This window comes from Rhipicephalus sanguineus, chromosome 3 (genome assembly GCF_013339695.2).
Source record: "Rhipicephalus sanguineus isolate Rsan-2018 chromosome 3, BIME_Rsan_1.4, whole genome shotgun sequence".
Taxonomy (NCBI): domain Eukaryota; kingdom Metazoa; phylum Arthropoda; class Arachnida; order Ixodida; family Ixodidae; genus Rhipicephalus; species Rhipicephalus sanguineus.
In genome coordinates, this window is record NC_051178.1 from 176,647,967 (window position 1) to 176,663,959 (window position 15,993).

General features: G+C 46.7%; 1 protein-coding gene across 1 annotated transcript in view; it reads right to left on the minus strand.

The window, feature by feature from the left end:
- Positions 1-12,703: 12,703 nt before the first annotated feature.
- Positions 12,704-15,993, minus strand: part of LOC119387715 (DNA-directed RNA polymerase I subunit RPA2) — a 42,749-nt gene continuing 39,459 nt past the window's right edge. The window contains exons 24-26 of the mRNA XM_037655192.2: positions 13,985-14,112; positions 13,580-13,744; positions 12,704-13,030 (exon numbers count right to left, since the gene is read on the minus strand). Of these exons, the coding sequence (XP_037511120.1) occupies positions 12,833-13,030; positions 13,580-13,744; positions 13,985-14,112 (491 nt within the window). The 3' untranslated portion in view covers positions 12,704-12,832. The remainder of the gene's footprint in view (positions 13,031-13,579; positions 13,745-13,984; positions 14,113-15,993) is intronic.

Below are 15,993 nucleotides of genomic sequence, written 5' to 3' on the forward strand. Positions count from 1 at the left end.
GGGGACCCACGCTGATTTCCTATTTGGGTCAGCGCGACTGAGAACGGCCCAGAACGTCGCATACGATGGCATGGAAAAAAAAAATTGGCGAAGCTTGCACTAAGCACTACGCCGCGCAAGCCTTGAAACAGCGAAACTGGACGATTCTGAAGATAATCTGGTTGCTTCTAGGTGTCGTGTCTGTGACACACAGTCATGACACGACACAGATATCCAAACTCCAGAGACAGAAACTCGCGCTGAAACCAAGCGTTCGCACCTCTCATACAGTCACATACACGATATGGATGTCCAACCAGAGACAAACTCGCGCTGAAACGAAGCGTTCGCACCTCTCAGAGATCCACGGGCACGTCGTCGTTGGCGTAGGCCTTCCATCGCTTTGGTATCTTCTCGTAGCAGCCGTTGCCTTTCCCGTTCCCTAGTGTTGGGCTAACTGTTGCCTGCTTGCTTTTTAGTGGACCAGTGGTGAGTGATGGGATTTACCCACTTTCTGTGGCACATACCCGTTTATGATGATGACTGCAGTTTTCTGATAGGCCGCACAAATTTCCGTGGCCCATACCCGTTTATTACGGACACATTACGGCTAGCTTAAACATCTTCGCTATTAAAAACTATGTAATTTTATGTAAATTGTGGGATTCATATTGACCACGTCAGGTTTGTGTACCCAACGCACGCAGTGTACTGAAAACATGTATCCATGCAAGCATATGCGTACCTAACGCACAGCACACGTGCATTTCCATATTTTGCCCCTACCGGAATGCGGCCGCCGTTACCGCGATTTGATCCCGTAGCCTCCGGTTTAGCAGCGCTAAGGCCCCCACGAAGGGTTATAAATGAAGTCCATGAATAGAATTAAGCATGTTATTCAGTATTCAAATACTGGAGCCGCAACTTTATGCTCAGAAAAATTGCAGTAAACGATACGTTGCGCCAATCGCGGTGCGTAACTTGGAAAGGCTTTGGAACTACATGTTCGTGCTAGTACAAACTTCAAACCGAAGCACCTTTCCGTAATATTACGCAGTTTCGCCCTATTTCTTTTACGTTCAGACCGCTTTGTAAAAAGCAGAGGAGTCACTGTCTTGTTACGTGTAGAATGTCCGTACAACTCCAAACGAAAGCACAGTAACTCTACGGAGGGTCTTGCCGTAGTTCTCGAAACAGACATTATTCTTTTCTACGCACATACTGCGCGTCAGAGCACGGAATTTTTCTACATTATACTACAGGGTGCTTCAAGAAACGTGTCCAAAATCCTCAAAAGTCGGCGAAATGCAAGATTTCTTCCATGCTTTCACAATTACTTCTGTAGCTGCGGGCATTTTAAGATGGCTAAAGACATCATTTGGCACCGTAATTAAGAAAGTTAAATGAATTAACTTTTTAATTAGCCGAGCTAAGCGGTTATGTCAAATGGGAGAATAGAAGTCCTTTATGCGAAGAACCCATTGCAGCTTTGAGATTTCAAAAAAGCGGCCTCCAGTAAGAATTGAGAAGTAATGAAATTCACCCAAATTCAGCGGCAAAACCAACACCGAAACGCGGAAGAGCACAACTGTCATATTCTTCTGAGACGTCCAGAACATCCGTGCGTCCAGAATGAGTGAGCGTCGCTATATTAACTGACTTCGTGGTGTGGGTGTGCGGGTTTGCGCTTGCAACTGTAGCACGCATGGCGCACATATATTAACGAACGCGGAAGAACTACACCCTGTTACGTTCGGCCTAAAAATTCATCGAGGCCGACGCCATTGAGCGTACAGCTGTCTACCGAAATGCTGTCTTCTCCCCCCGTATCGGCGCTTAGACGGAGGCAGGAATGCCGATTCTTCCAGGAGGAGCCTATGTCGAGCGAACGAGCAGGTCGCTGTCGACGGATTTCCCCGAAAAAGGACGTCGGAATTCGGAGACCCCTTTTTGGCTTGTTGTTCTCTGCGTGAGATAGCATCGCGGGAGAGTTTCTCACCTAGCCACACCTGCATTCTACCCTACCGCAGCAGGGAGAATTAACCTGTGCCAGAGGGAGCGGTCTGCGTGTCTTCCGAAATTCGACACAGCCGCTTTATCGTGCGTTTTGGTCAGCGTGGGACTGTGCCGTTGAAGACGCTCCCATCAACCCAGGTGGGGCCTTCACCCGAGGCAGCCTTCATTCATCGCTTCTTCCGAGTATTCCCGGCAGTGGAAGCGGAGGTCATCGGCCCTTTCCCCTTTGGACTGAAACTCCTCGCCGACCTTCTCACCTACGAGTCTTCGGGGCGTGGCGAGTGTATTGTGTGACTCTTTGCCTCCTTACGGGAGGCCGGACGCCAGGACGACAGGTCACCGGATTGGCGGGAGATGTTGACACCGGTTTGCCAGTGCTTATGCAGTGACAGTCTCGGGGCTATAAAAGCCGAAGACTTTTGCTGTTATTTCTCTTCACTTTTCACCTCCTGACTTCATCATGTAAATAAACACATTCCTTCTTGAAAGAACGCGTCTCTTTCCTGGGAGCCAGCTACCGTAACGAGACCCGCCGAACCCCACTCCTTACAACTGGTTGGCAGCGGTGAGATGGACCTTGCGACATGGTGCTGCGTTGTGGTGAGTGCTTGGTCTTTGCTATGACTTTCCAGGCTTCATTTTGTGTGTACACTTAAGTAGTGTAGAAGCTAGATTGTTTTTTGTGTGGGTTAGGTAGATCACCTCTTTATGAGTATTGAGTGAGTTATAGGGATCACCTAACTATTAGCGAGCAGGACCAAAGCAAAACAGCAGTCATGGAGTTAAAGACAATGCTAAAAGACGAACTTTTGTTTGTATGTGAGGATCTAAGCATTGAGGTTGAGGAAGGAATGGGCAGGTCTCAAATTGTGAAGCTGATTATGGAAAGTGCCAGTGAGGGGGAGATTGAAACCGCGTTAAACACTTTCAAAAGGTTTGAGGAGCAAGAAAGAAAAAGAGAGGAAAAAGAAAGAGAGAAACAAGAGAAGGAAAGAGAAAAAGAGGAAAGAGAGTTGCGGAGAATCGAACTTGAGAATGAAGGCAGACGTTTGGCTCAAACGAGTGGAGGGGCTCCTGAGAGAGTGAGCGAGATAGATTCATACCGCATGGACAAATATCTAAACCCTTTTCAAGTTGGGAAAGATATAGGAATATTCCTCGGGAGTTTTGAACGGACTTGCGAGAGGATGAACTTTGCTCCAAGTACATGGTCGCAGCGGTTGCTTTCGCTGTTACCGTATGAAGCGGCTGAAGTAATTACCAGACTCAGCGCGCAAGAGGCAGACGATTACGCGAAGGTTAAGGCTGCCTTATTAAAGAAGTACCGCCTTTCAGCCGAGGCATTTCGTCAAAGGTTTCGAAACACAGAAAAGAAGGATAGTGAGGGATATCCGGACTTTGCCTACGCATGAAGAGAAACCTAATCGAGTGGTTTGAAAAGTGCGGAATCCTACGAGAGTAGAGACAGGGTCATCGAGACCATCTGTCTAGAGCAATTTTACAGGAGCATTCCACAGAACGTGAGGCTATGGGTGCAAGACAGAGATAACGTAAACACTGTGGAAAGGGCGGCCGAGTTAGCCGAAGATTACGCAATGCGTAGAAAACTGAGCATCGAGGGTGGAGGACCGGACGGGCGAAAGGGATCGCGGAAAGAGTTTTCGTTCAGAAAGGGCTCACAGGCGAAAAAGCTAGACAATCCGAGGGGAGAAACAAGTACGCCAGAGAACAAGGGTGAAAGCGCGAGTGGTGGACATTCCCAAAGAAAAGAGTTCGAGGCTTTCAGACCCATTCGCTGTTATAACTGTCAGAAGACCGGACATATCGCGGCAAACTGCAGAAGTCCTAAGGTGGTTTTTTCCTACGCGGACGAAAGTGACGAGAACATAGAGCTGTTACGCCCGTATCTCCATGACCTGGAGGTTAACGGCAAACCTTGCAAAGTGCTCAGGGACAGCGGCGCCACCATGGACATTGTCCACCCATCGTACATTACTGTAGATGACTTTACGGGAGAAGTGGCGTGGATCAAACAGGTTGTAGAGGAAAACAGCGTCTGCCTTCCTATGGCTAAAGTAACGATCACTGGGCCGTTTGGAGAAATTGTGACTGAGGCAGCGGTCTCGACATCTCTGTCGTTGCGGTACCCGTATATATTTTCAAATCGGTCAGACAGGATACTGCGCGAGCGGGGTCAGAAACTTGGAGAAGGAACTGTTCAAGCGCTGACTCGGTCCAAGGCGCGAGAGCTCGCCTCTGTGGCACCAGAAGAACCAATCGCAGCGTCAACAGAGACGGAGTTAGGTAACCCTGCAGGCGCGCAGATAGAGCCAGCTGATAAGCAAAATGAGGCTTTATTGACGGAGTTAGATCATGACCTAGAGGGAGAGTCAACTGATCAGCAAAATGAGGCTTTATCAACGGAACTAGATCAGGGAGAACTAGCTGACACTCGCACAAGCAAAATGGGGTCAGTACTGTCGCCGGCCTCGAAAAACTTTGATCGGCTTGTACGAGTAAACAGAGAGTCGCTGGCAGCCCAGCAAGAGAACGATCCTAGCTTAACTAGATTACAGTTTAACGCTAAAGAAGGGATCGCTAGGGGCAACGTGACGTTGCATAAGAAAGGAGGTTTGTTGTATCGGCACTACAGGGATAAAAGAGGCCGGATTCTAGATCAATTGGTCGTTCCTAGAGAATACCGGGAGGATCTTTTGAACCTCTGCCATGGAAACGGGTGGTCCGGCCACCTAGGAATAAAGAAATCCAAAGAGAGATTGCTAATGGAATACTATTGGCCTGGGTGCTTCAAAGATGTGGAGGAATTTGTAAGATCCTGTGACACGTGCCAACGCACGGGTAAGCCTGGGGAAAAGTGGAAAGCTCCGCTAAAATTGGTACCTATAATATCAGAACCATTTCGACGTCTGGTGATAGACATAGTGGGTCCCCTACCAGCAACTAAGTCGGGTTATAGGTATTTGTTCACCATGTTGTGCCCAGCCACGAAGTTTCCAGAGGCAATCCCTCTGAAGGAGCCCACTTCGACAGAAATAGTAGACGCGCTTCTGTCAGTTTTCACACGCGTCGGCTTTCCGGCAGAAATACAGGCTGATCAAGGGTCGGTTTTCACGAGCTCGTTAACTACAACTTTTTTACAGAAGTTTGGGATAAGGTTGATACACAGTTCTGTCTACCATCCTCAATCAAACAGCGTCGAGAGATGGCATTCAGTCTTGAAGCGAGTGTTGCGCGCTCTTTGTTATGAGCATAAGGAAGACTGGGAAAGCTGTCTTCCAGCTACTTTGTTCGCTTTGCGTACGGTCCCACATGAGGCCACGGGGTTCTCACCGGCAGAGTTAGTGTATGGCAGAACGCTGCGTTCCCCACTTAGAATGTTGAGAGAAATGTGGGAAGAAAGAGGGGATAGTCAAACAGTGGTAGAATACGTGCTAAATCTGCTAGAACGACTAAGTACGACACAAGGGCTTGTCGAAAAGAACATGGACAAGGCTCAAAGGAATGCCAAGCTTTATTACGACAGGAATGCCAGACTTCGAACATTTAGCATTGGGGATCAAGTAATGATTCTCAGACCATCGCGAAAGAACAAACTAGAAGTACATTGGGACGGGCCAGTCGAAGTGTTGCATAGGCTTTCTGACACTAACTACGCGTTGAAAGTGCCAGGTCGAAGGAAGGAAGTTAGAATCTACCACTGTAACCTGATGAAGCCTTACGTAGAACGACATGGGGTTGTGAATCTCACCCTAAAGGAGCCCGAAGAAATTCAATCCGAGTTCGACGGATTCACCAAAACTTCCGACTCAGAAATTAGCCTTGAAGAGGTTGTAGCTTTCTCGGTAGGCGCGGAAGCGCTTAAGCCTGAACAGGTACAGGAACTAAAGGAGCTACTGAGGCAGTATCTCGATAGGTTCAGTCATCGGCCGGGTAGAACCGAACTGATAACCCACGAAATAGAACTCACATCAGCCGAACCGGTAAGGTCCAAACCTTACCGCGTGTCCCCACGACAGAAGGAGATTATGGAGGCCGAGATACGGCGCATGCTGGAGCTGGGGGTGATCGAGCCTGCTGAGAGTGACTACACGTCACCACTAATACTTGTGGAGGTCCCAAACAAGGACCCTCGTCCATGTGTAGACTACAGGAGGTTGAATGCCATCACTAGGGATCAGTTGTACCCGATCCCAAATATTGAGGAGCGAATCGAAAGGGTCAGCGCTGCTAAATACATTTCAACGCTAGATCTCGTGAGAGGATACTGGCAGGTTCCTCTTTCAGAAAGTGCCAGCCGCTATGCCGCATTCATTTCACCTGTAGGCACTTTTAGACCTTTGGTTCTAAGCTTCGGGCTAAAGAATGCGCCTTTCAGTTTCTCCAAGTTGATGGACATCGTACTGAAAGACCTACAGGAGTTCGCACTCCCGTACCTTGACGATGTCGCGATATTTTCAGACAGCTGGGAAGATCACCTAAAGCATCTGAGGGAAGTATTTTCGAGGTTGAGAGGGGCGGGTTTGACAATGAAAGCGGAAAAATGTAGTTTTGGCTGCTCTCAAGTGACCTACCTAGGCCATGTTGTTGGGCAGGGAACGAGACAGCCTGCCGAACTGAAAACAGCTGCGATTGCCGGTTTTTCACAACCACGCACAAAGACCGACATTCGGTCATTCTTGGGACTTGTCGGCTACTACCAGCGTTACATTCCCAATTTTTCGCAACTGGCAAGTCCGCTTACAGACGCACTGAGAAAAGGGGAGCCCACTAACTTGCATTGGGATGGGGGTAAAGAAGCCGCCTTTCAGGGTTTAAAAGCATTGTTAGTTTCACGACCTGTGCTACGCGCACCGGACTATAGTAAAGAGTTTATAGTTCAGTGCGACGCAAGCGACAGAGGCATGGGCGTTGTGCTTACCCAAGTTGGTGATGATCATGAGGAACATCCCATTCTCTATGCCAGCCGCAAACTAACGGTCCGGGAGGAAGCCTATAGTGCTTCCGAAAAGGAATGTGCCTGTTTGGTTTGGGCAGCCCAGAAGTTGTCATGTTATTTGTACGGAGCGAGGTTCATCTTTGAGACAGATCACTGTCCTCTGACATGGCTCAATCAAATGTCACACAAAAATGGTCGCTTACTCCGATGGAGCCTCACCCTCCAGCAGTACAACTTCGAGGTTCGTTATAAAAAAGGGAAATTGCACGGCAATGCGGATGGTCTGAGCAGACTAATCTGAAAAGTGTTGTGGATGAATCAAGGGCCACATTATATTGTATCTTTTGTTGTTATCTTATGTGACCAAAACTGTTCTTTCTTTTTTTTTTCTCTTTGGCATGCCTTCTTCCATGAATGCTGTAGCTTTGGCGGCACGAAATTCCGTCAATATTTTAGAGTAGCGGGTTTTCATTTATTTATGTCTTGAGAAGCCTGGAGAGTTTTTTTAGCGAGTCCAAGGCGCTTGATCACGGCATGGCATTGTGTTGTATGGTTCACTTTGCTGCTGTCGATCATTGTGAGGTGGTTTGGGAGTTTGTTGCGAGTTCGCAGTTGCGGTTCCAAGACAGGACGTCGGCCTCGTCACCAACCATTCTCTTCGTGCCCAGCGGTTGTGAGCGCTGGCCAGCCGAGATTTTCCGGGCGGCGGAGGAGCTGTTACGTTCGGCCTAAAAATTCATCGAGGCCGACGCCATTGAGCGTACAGCTGTCTACCGAAATGCTGTCTTCTCCCCCGTATCGGCGCTTAGACGGAGGCAGGAATGCCGATTCTTCCAGGAGGAGCCTATGTCGAGCGAACGAGCAGGTCGCTGTCGACGGATTTCCCCGAAAAAGGACGTCGGAATTCGGAGACCCCTTTTTGGCTTGTTGTTCTCTGCGTGAGATAGCATCGCGGGAGAGTTTCTCACCTAGCCACACCTGCATTCTACCCTACCGCAGCAGGGAGAATTAACCTGTGCCAGAGGGAGCGGTCTGCGTGTCTTCCGAAATTCGACACAGCCGCTTTATCGTGCGTTTTGGTCAGCGTGGGACTGTGCCGTTGAAGACGCTCCCATCAACCCAGGTGGGGCCTTCACCCGAGGCAGCCTTCATTCATCGCTTCTTCCGAGTATTCCCGGCAGTGGAAGCGGAGGTCATCGGCCCTTTCCCCTTTGGACTGAAACTCCTCGCCGACCTTCTCACCTACGAGTCTTCGGGGCGTGGCGAGTGTATTGTGTGACTCTTTGCCTCCTTACGGGAGGCCGGACGCCAGGACGACAGGTCACCGGATTGGCGGGAGATGTTGACACCGGTTTGCCAGTGCTTATGCAGTGACAGTCTCGGGGCTATAAAAGCCGAAGACTTTTGCTGTTATTTCTCTTCACTTTTCACCTCCTGACTTCATCATGTAAATAAACACATTCCTTCTTGAAAGAACGCGTCTCTTTCCTGGGAGCCAGCTACCGTAACGAGACCCGCCGAACCCCACTCCTTACAACCCATGTAATAATAGTTGTCTTGGACAGTGACGTCATTCTGGTCGCCTGCTTGTTGCACTCGATACTTTGGTTTCGGTTTTGCCGTTGGATTTGTTTGAATTTCATTACACCACAATAATTACTAGAGGCTGTTTTTTCTATATCTGAAAGCTGCAATGGATTCTTCGCATGGAGAACTTCAATTGTCCCATTTGACTTAACCGCCTAACTCCACTAATTAAAAAGTGAATTCACTTAACTTTCCTAACTACGTACTGTCCCAAATAATGTCTTTAAACATCTTAGAGGACCCTGCAACACAAATTGAGCATGTCATTTTCAACACTTGTTCTAGTACTGAGTAATGTGCCGATATCTTTGCGCAAGTGGCAACACCGAAAACGAAGCTTTTATCATTTTATTTCACGGGATAAACTACCTTGATTTCGGACTACAGCGACACACATCAGCTATTTTTGTTACGGGAAGTGACGTTTCGTCATGTGGCAGTGACGACAAAGGCTGTACGTTTTGACTGGCTTGATGCGACAAGTACCATGTAATATACATATGGTGGTAGCTAGGCCATATTACTGAGCCCTAAAAAGAATAAAACCCCTTTTTACGCTTTCTCAGAAACAAATCATTTTTTTTTCTTACTGATGTATTTTCAAAACGGCGGGCACGACGACACTAGGTGCGTTGTGCAACTGGTGGGAATTAGGGTGCCTCGATGCGCGTGCCACTGCAGCGGGCATTGAGGCACTCTAGGTGGGAATGGTAATCAAACGATACTAACTCCATGAACGATACTCTTTCACGTTATGCTTTTTGTTGCCTGGGCGACATCGGCCACACCGGAGAGTGAAAGCTGGAGAGTGAAATGCGAAAGGGAACGTTTCTTGTCATCGTCTGCTCGAGTCAGCCGTCATTTCGTCCACATATATACTTACTTAAAATTGCAGTCCTTATATCATAAAGAAATTTGAGCTTACCCGTAAGCGGCACTGAATTTGCAGCAATGAGAGTGGAAAGGTGGCCCCGTGGTATTTTACCCATGCTCTACATGTAGTGTTCTTCCTTCATTGCATGGCGGCACACACGAGTGCTTTTTCTCGAGTGCGTACCGACACTTTTATCTCTCCCTGTGAGATACGAAACGTCATATAAGAAACATGAACTGCAGGAACAGACTGACTAACAAAACATTGCTGTTGTTCACACTTGTCTGCTTGCCAACATGACGGCGTATAATCGATATCATGTTCCTCTATCACAGCCTCCAGCATGCGACTTATCAAACCTCACTGCATATCCACAATTTTGACAAAAAGTGTTCCACGATGTTTACCGAGTTGATTTCACACTTGACTAGTGAGGTTTCTGTTGCAGACGCACAACTAAGCAAGTGCTACAAAAATTGTCGGTCTCGTTAAATTATTTAGGGTATGTTGACGCTTGAAGGTATGCGTTTTTTTCTACGGTTTAGAGATTCCAGACGTTTATGTAATGCAACGAATGTAGAGGGGGAATAAAATGTCAGTATAGCTACAGTTTTAAAGGGGCACTAAAGAGAAAAACGATTTTTCTTGTACTAGTAAATTACTTTCACAATACCAAAAATGCCACGCTTGCTGTGAGAAGACGCTTGGTAAGCAAGAAAACGCGCATAAAGAAAATGCGGGTGGCGACACCACCTCAATTGAAATTTCCACACCAGTTGCCATGACGTTATAGCAGTGGCGTAAATCATGGGGGGTCAGGGGGGTACCACCCCCCTTGTGTTGAGGCTGGAGGGGACACCCCTAGCAAGAGTCCCCATTTGAGATTTATCTTTAAAATGTCATATTTTGAATTTCTTGACAGTTAAGGATAGCGCACTTTTCGTAAAACGAACTGTGAAATCCTAAACCCTTCCAATGAACACAAACGAAGTACGAAAGTGAAAGCTGCTTGTCATTTCATAAAGTGCTGTAGAGCATGAGCTTTCTGGAATGCTACAAGTTAATTCTAACGTGCCACTAATGTTTATTAAATTATTACGCTGAGCTTTGAAGTGAAAAAAAAAAAAAAAGAATCCTTCGCCATCTGCCTTCATTTATGTCGACGATTTGTTGGAAGCCATTCACAAGGGAGTATAAATGCGATTGCTCAACTATGACTGTCTTATTTTAGTAAAAAATGCTGGTGAACATAAAATTGCTTTACAAGAAATTTACCAGGGGCAAATCAGGGGAGGCTATTTCTAACAGGTCTACACGATGGGGAATGGAGAAAGAAAAGCTGAAGCTTTTTGCGTTATCACACAAAAGATAAGTGCTAGCATTTGTCTTTCATGGTTTAAACCGAATAACATGGCTGGAAGGAAGTGGGCAAAATATGACAAAGCACATTGAAACGTGACGTCATCATCGGAGATTTTGCCGGGAAACTTCAAAGTGAAACTTTCATCATCGATTTTCTTATCTATTATTAAACCATGGTGGTGAATATAACGATACTAGAGTTTTCAGAGTATAACTTATCAGTCTAATCTAATTTATTGCTTCACTTTAGTGTCCCTTTAAACTTAAAAGTGCAAGGGTTATACAAAGAGAGTCCACATTAAGTAGAGAACACAGTTACATGCGTGTAGCCTGCATATCAAAGAACCACACAAGCACAACATAGCGGTACTGCTGATTAGGGTACATCAGGGTACAGCTGATTAGGGCACAGCAGCTCTCTGTAGGAAAACTAAAAAAGAACAGTTTCGCAACAACGGCAAAGCGAATAGGAATGTTATACGAATATTGAGGCTAACAGCTAACTCTAGGATACGATCCGGCATAACTACAAAACGCTGGCAAAGGGAATATGGCCGCTCCAATGAGTGAAGCGGTTTCTGCGCTCTCTTGTCGCTTAAAAGCGAAGCAAGCGGTGAGCGCACACCACGGATAAAGATATGAGCTGTGTACTGATACCCTCTAGATATATACAGCGTGCACAGCTGCGGGCGATCCCGCTCTGTATGTCAGTCAGCATTTCCTCTCGCAGGCACCCGGGAGCACCCTTCGCGCAACGGAGATGGCCGGCTCGTTTCATCTCTGCTTCAGGCGCGTTCATTGAGAGCGCTAGAGTGCTTTGACCTGCACGGAGAACATACAACATGCGGGTCGCTGTTATTGCTTTGGACTTATACGGAACACGACGGCGACGACAGAAACCCACAGCGTGTCCATATAATTGTTATCGCATTAATAGATTAAATTATGTAACAGATGTCACATGTTGTAGTTTGAAATCGGATAGCTAACAGCTGTGGGGGTGCTATCACCCCCTGTAAAGCCGTTTGCGCCTCATGGTGCACGCGCTTCTCGCGGATAGGCCGCAGGTAGGTTAAATAGCGTCCGAGCGAGTAGTGGCACTGTATTCGCGTGGGTTAGGGTTAGCACGGTGGCGCCGGCAGCGCCGCCTGCGGGAGAAGCTAGGCCGGCGGACAGAACACAGCAGCGAGTCTTTTTGGGTTCAGCGGCGTGCGTGGATGGACGTCTCCCGCGATGGGTCCGTGGGGGACAATACCACGGCTCATTTCCCGCGGGCCCCTCGTGGCGAGTTGTGCATCGGCGACGCCGTATTCGCGGTGCATTGTATATCTTATGTTGTCTTGTGCTTGTTATATTTTCCGTGTATTGCATTGTCATTGTGTAAGCTTACTTAGCGTAGTCCTAGTTTGTGTATTAGATTCGGCAGGCGAGCTCGCCGTATGTAAAAAGAGGTTAATAAATGTACACGAGCTGTTGGTGTTGCATGACTGCGTGAACTGTCTCCGTGTGTTCCGAGAGCGGCGATATCTCTCAGACCCCACACAGCGTGGCATGCAATGTATCACCAGTATAATTTTACTGTACCAAAATATTACCCTGCATGTGATCTATATTGCATATGCCCTTACTTTTGTTCCCGAAACTGTTTGATCACCTCCCATGCAGAATTCTGTTCATAAATGTCGACTGACAACCTGCTGTCCATCAGGACTTTTCCGCAAAATGTGAAGTAATATTTAGTGCTAGAACACAGAAAACAAAACCTAACCAAGTTTGCAAGTTTAGAACATTTTTATTGCACATGCAGCTGTGCTATAATCGAGGTTCAGTCATATTCACATTTCAAGTGCAACCGGGTTATGCCATTATGTTATTTGTGCTTTGTCACCACAAACACAAAAATGACAGGCCATACAAGACTAATTCAGTAATTAACAATATGTACATCATTTATTTACACACCTTGAAGCATCTTCCCCTCATACATGATATATACAACCCCCAGACCTCATATGTACAACTTGCAAATGCCATGACTTGTAGCTATGCTATCGTAATCACTTCACCTGGAGCTTGACACCAATGTTCATGGCAGCCAGTTCTGCAACGAGGTACCTGAAAACATACGGTATGCTTATGATCTCAATGAAATCGCTAGTCTGACAAGTAGGGCACTTCCACTTGCGAACCACATCACTCTCTGCTTTGTCAACGACGGGCGACAGCATGCTCTGGCACTTGCTGCACACGTAAGCCTGCAGAAGTGAAACAAAATTTCCATTAGTTAGCAACAAGAGGCAAAATCTTCGCAAAGCCTTATAAGGCAGGCATGCATACTATTGCCCAATATAATTGAAGCACAGACATTTAATGGTTTATCTAGGCAATGTTCTCACATCCTGTAGTACTTATGAATTATGCTTTCCATGCACTGTGCATATAAAGCCTAAATAGATCTCTTTTTTTTTTTTTAAACTGAGGTTTAACAGTTTGAGCCACCTTAATGTGTTCTCATGTCTTGCTGCATTCCACCCTCATTACAATGCAGTTGCCTCAGAAATAAACTAAACCTGCATGCTTATGCTCTGCAACAAAATGTCATCGTCGATAAGCCACAGATGCAGGTTAAGTCGGAACCTGAAGACAGCTATTCTGAGACTGAGCAATTCTACTTTCTGAATAAGCAGCTGCATTTTTCAACCAGGAAATCCCATTTCGTTCAACCAGTATGCCTAATAGAACTTCTTGAATTATGCGCAATGCATCACATGTAAGCAAGCATAGTATCTTTGACTTCAGCATACCAAGGACTTGTCGGAGCAGTTGAAGAGCCTGTCTTGCAGCAAGAACGATGCACCGTGAGCCAGGAGAGAGTCTCGCTCCATCTCCCCGAAACGGATGCCTCCTGCCCTCTTGCGTCCTTTGACCGGTTGGTGGGTCAATGTGTCAACGGGACCCGTTGTTCGCACCTGCAAAAACATAAGCCATCAGAATGACACAAGATAACCCAGTCACCTTGCATATGTTTGTTCCATGGAAAGGCCTGTTAAGACATACTAGAAGGTACTGTCATAACCCAGAAGTGTGTGGCCGCAACTAAGCCTAATGTCAAACAAGTTAACCATTCTAATTAGAATGTTTTCTCCAAAGAATCTAAGAGGACTTCAGGATTAGGTACGAAATCAATGAATGAAATAAAAAATTCTTGCCTGGTACTTGTCGGCCACCATGTGCCTCAGCCTCTGGTAGTAGACTACTCCAAAAAAGATGTCGGCCTCCAGTTCACGGCCATCCACACCCGAGTACATCCGTTCGGTCCCATAGTAGTTGTAACCAGCTGTGAAAGGCATAAAAATGCAGAACATCCATAAAGAGTAATTATGTCTGCACATATTGTACACGTTTCCAAATCACTCCTGAGGCAAAATGCATTGTATAACTTGCACTGTTCGATAAACTTCAGTTATCTCACTGCGTTATGAAAATATGATGTATCATCACACAAAGAATGTCAACATATTTAATTTAGTACTTGCTGATGCTTGGAGATACTACTACTACCACTTAGACCAGGGGTCTCAATTTACGCGGCCCGCAGCTTCAGAAGGAATAAAATGTTTCAGACTTTGCTAAATGGTACTTACATTATTTACTCGCTAATCGATTATCGCGATTAATAACACTTTGTTCGGGTAAGCTACAGACACGGGACTGGTCTCGAGTATTTTTTTTCGTGAGGCATCCCATGCCGTCACCATGTGTTAATCATATCCGCGGAAAAAAATCTTTATATTTCACAATTGGCATCCAGATCTGAGTCATTCTGAAGATAAGTATCGATATGTTTCTCGAATTCTGACACCAAATACCCTTCAGAAATGATCCATATATGAGATATGGGAAATGCGTTCTTTCAAACGGCAGCGTTAGGTGACATTTTGTTCAAACACCCCCCTTCCACCCTGTCCCAGCCCTTGCGAGACTAAATTTCATGACTGCAGCTCGCTAGTTGAGGTCCGTTTGAGACTTAGGCCCGTATTCTGAAACACTCCTTACCTCAGTGAGGGAGCCTTAACTGCTTGAGGACGCTTTATCACGTATTCTGGAACGCTCCTTACTAAGGTTCCCTCACTGAGGCCCTCCTTGGTGCTCCCTCAATTTAAGGTAGCTCTAGGGCTACCTTCAGGCCTCCTTACCTTGCTACTTGCACTGAAAGGGCACTTCTCTGCAGTACTTTGTCAGCGACAGTGTGTCTGATTTCTTATTTTCGATTGATGCCTTGCACTTCTGCACAAGCTCGCTCTAATTGTATCCTCGTCGTTGTTGGAAAATTGCTTGCCAGGCATGTTTTTGAGCGTGCGGCCGAACGGCTGTCAACATTTTTCGTTAAGATTGCGCAGTGCGAAGAGGACAAGGCATTTTACAGGAATAGAGAAGAAAAAGAACAGACTCAAGGAATACGAAACGGTAGGCCCCCTCATCGCACACCGTTCGTGCTGCCGTCTTCCAGGAATGGCAGTTCTTGTTTGGATTGGGCTAACAATGGCATTCTTCACATGCCATGCGGGCTGCTTCCACAATGAGACAGGTGCGGTCGTCCGGGTAAGAGAAATCACATTGGTCTCAGCGAACACAGGGGTGCAGCCGCATGCGCTACAATGTATGCCCAGAAAACCCTCCTTTCCTTTTCTGCAAATTATCTCAGCCACTGAGATTAGTAATCCGTCGTGATACAGGCGAGCGACCTGTGCCTGAAAGCTGGCGCCTACTCTGTGGCAGCATGACTATTTTAATGCGTTGTAGAAGCAAGCCCGAACAATAACCCTTTTGACAAGCTTACTGTGCGGAGTTGAGCTTGTACGAGCCTAGCTCATATGTCCAGCAAACATGATCATGGGTGAAATCGAGCTTAAGGTCAAGGAACCCGACAGAATCCTAGAAGGGAATACCACGTGTTATGACGACGGGCGACATTCTTCAAATATTCCGACCATTTGTGACAACTCAGAATGCAACTCCGAGGCACCACACTGTTAGACTACTACGAAATAGTGCACATATATCTGAATACTATCCGGACTTTGGTTCCTGGGAAACGCTGCTGTAAGATTTTCTCGTTTAGCAAAAAAAAAAAAACAAGACAGGTCTATCCACGAAGGCGCGATGCACGACCCGATAGACACGCCCTTTTTTCGAACGTAAACATAATAATTTACTT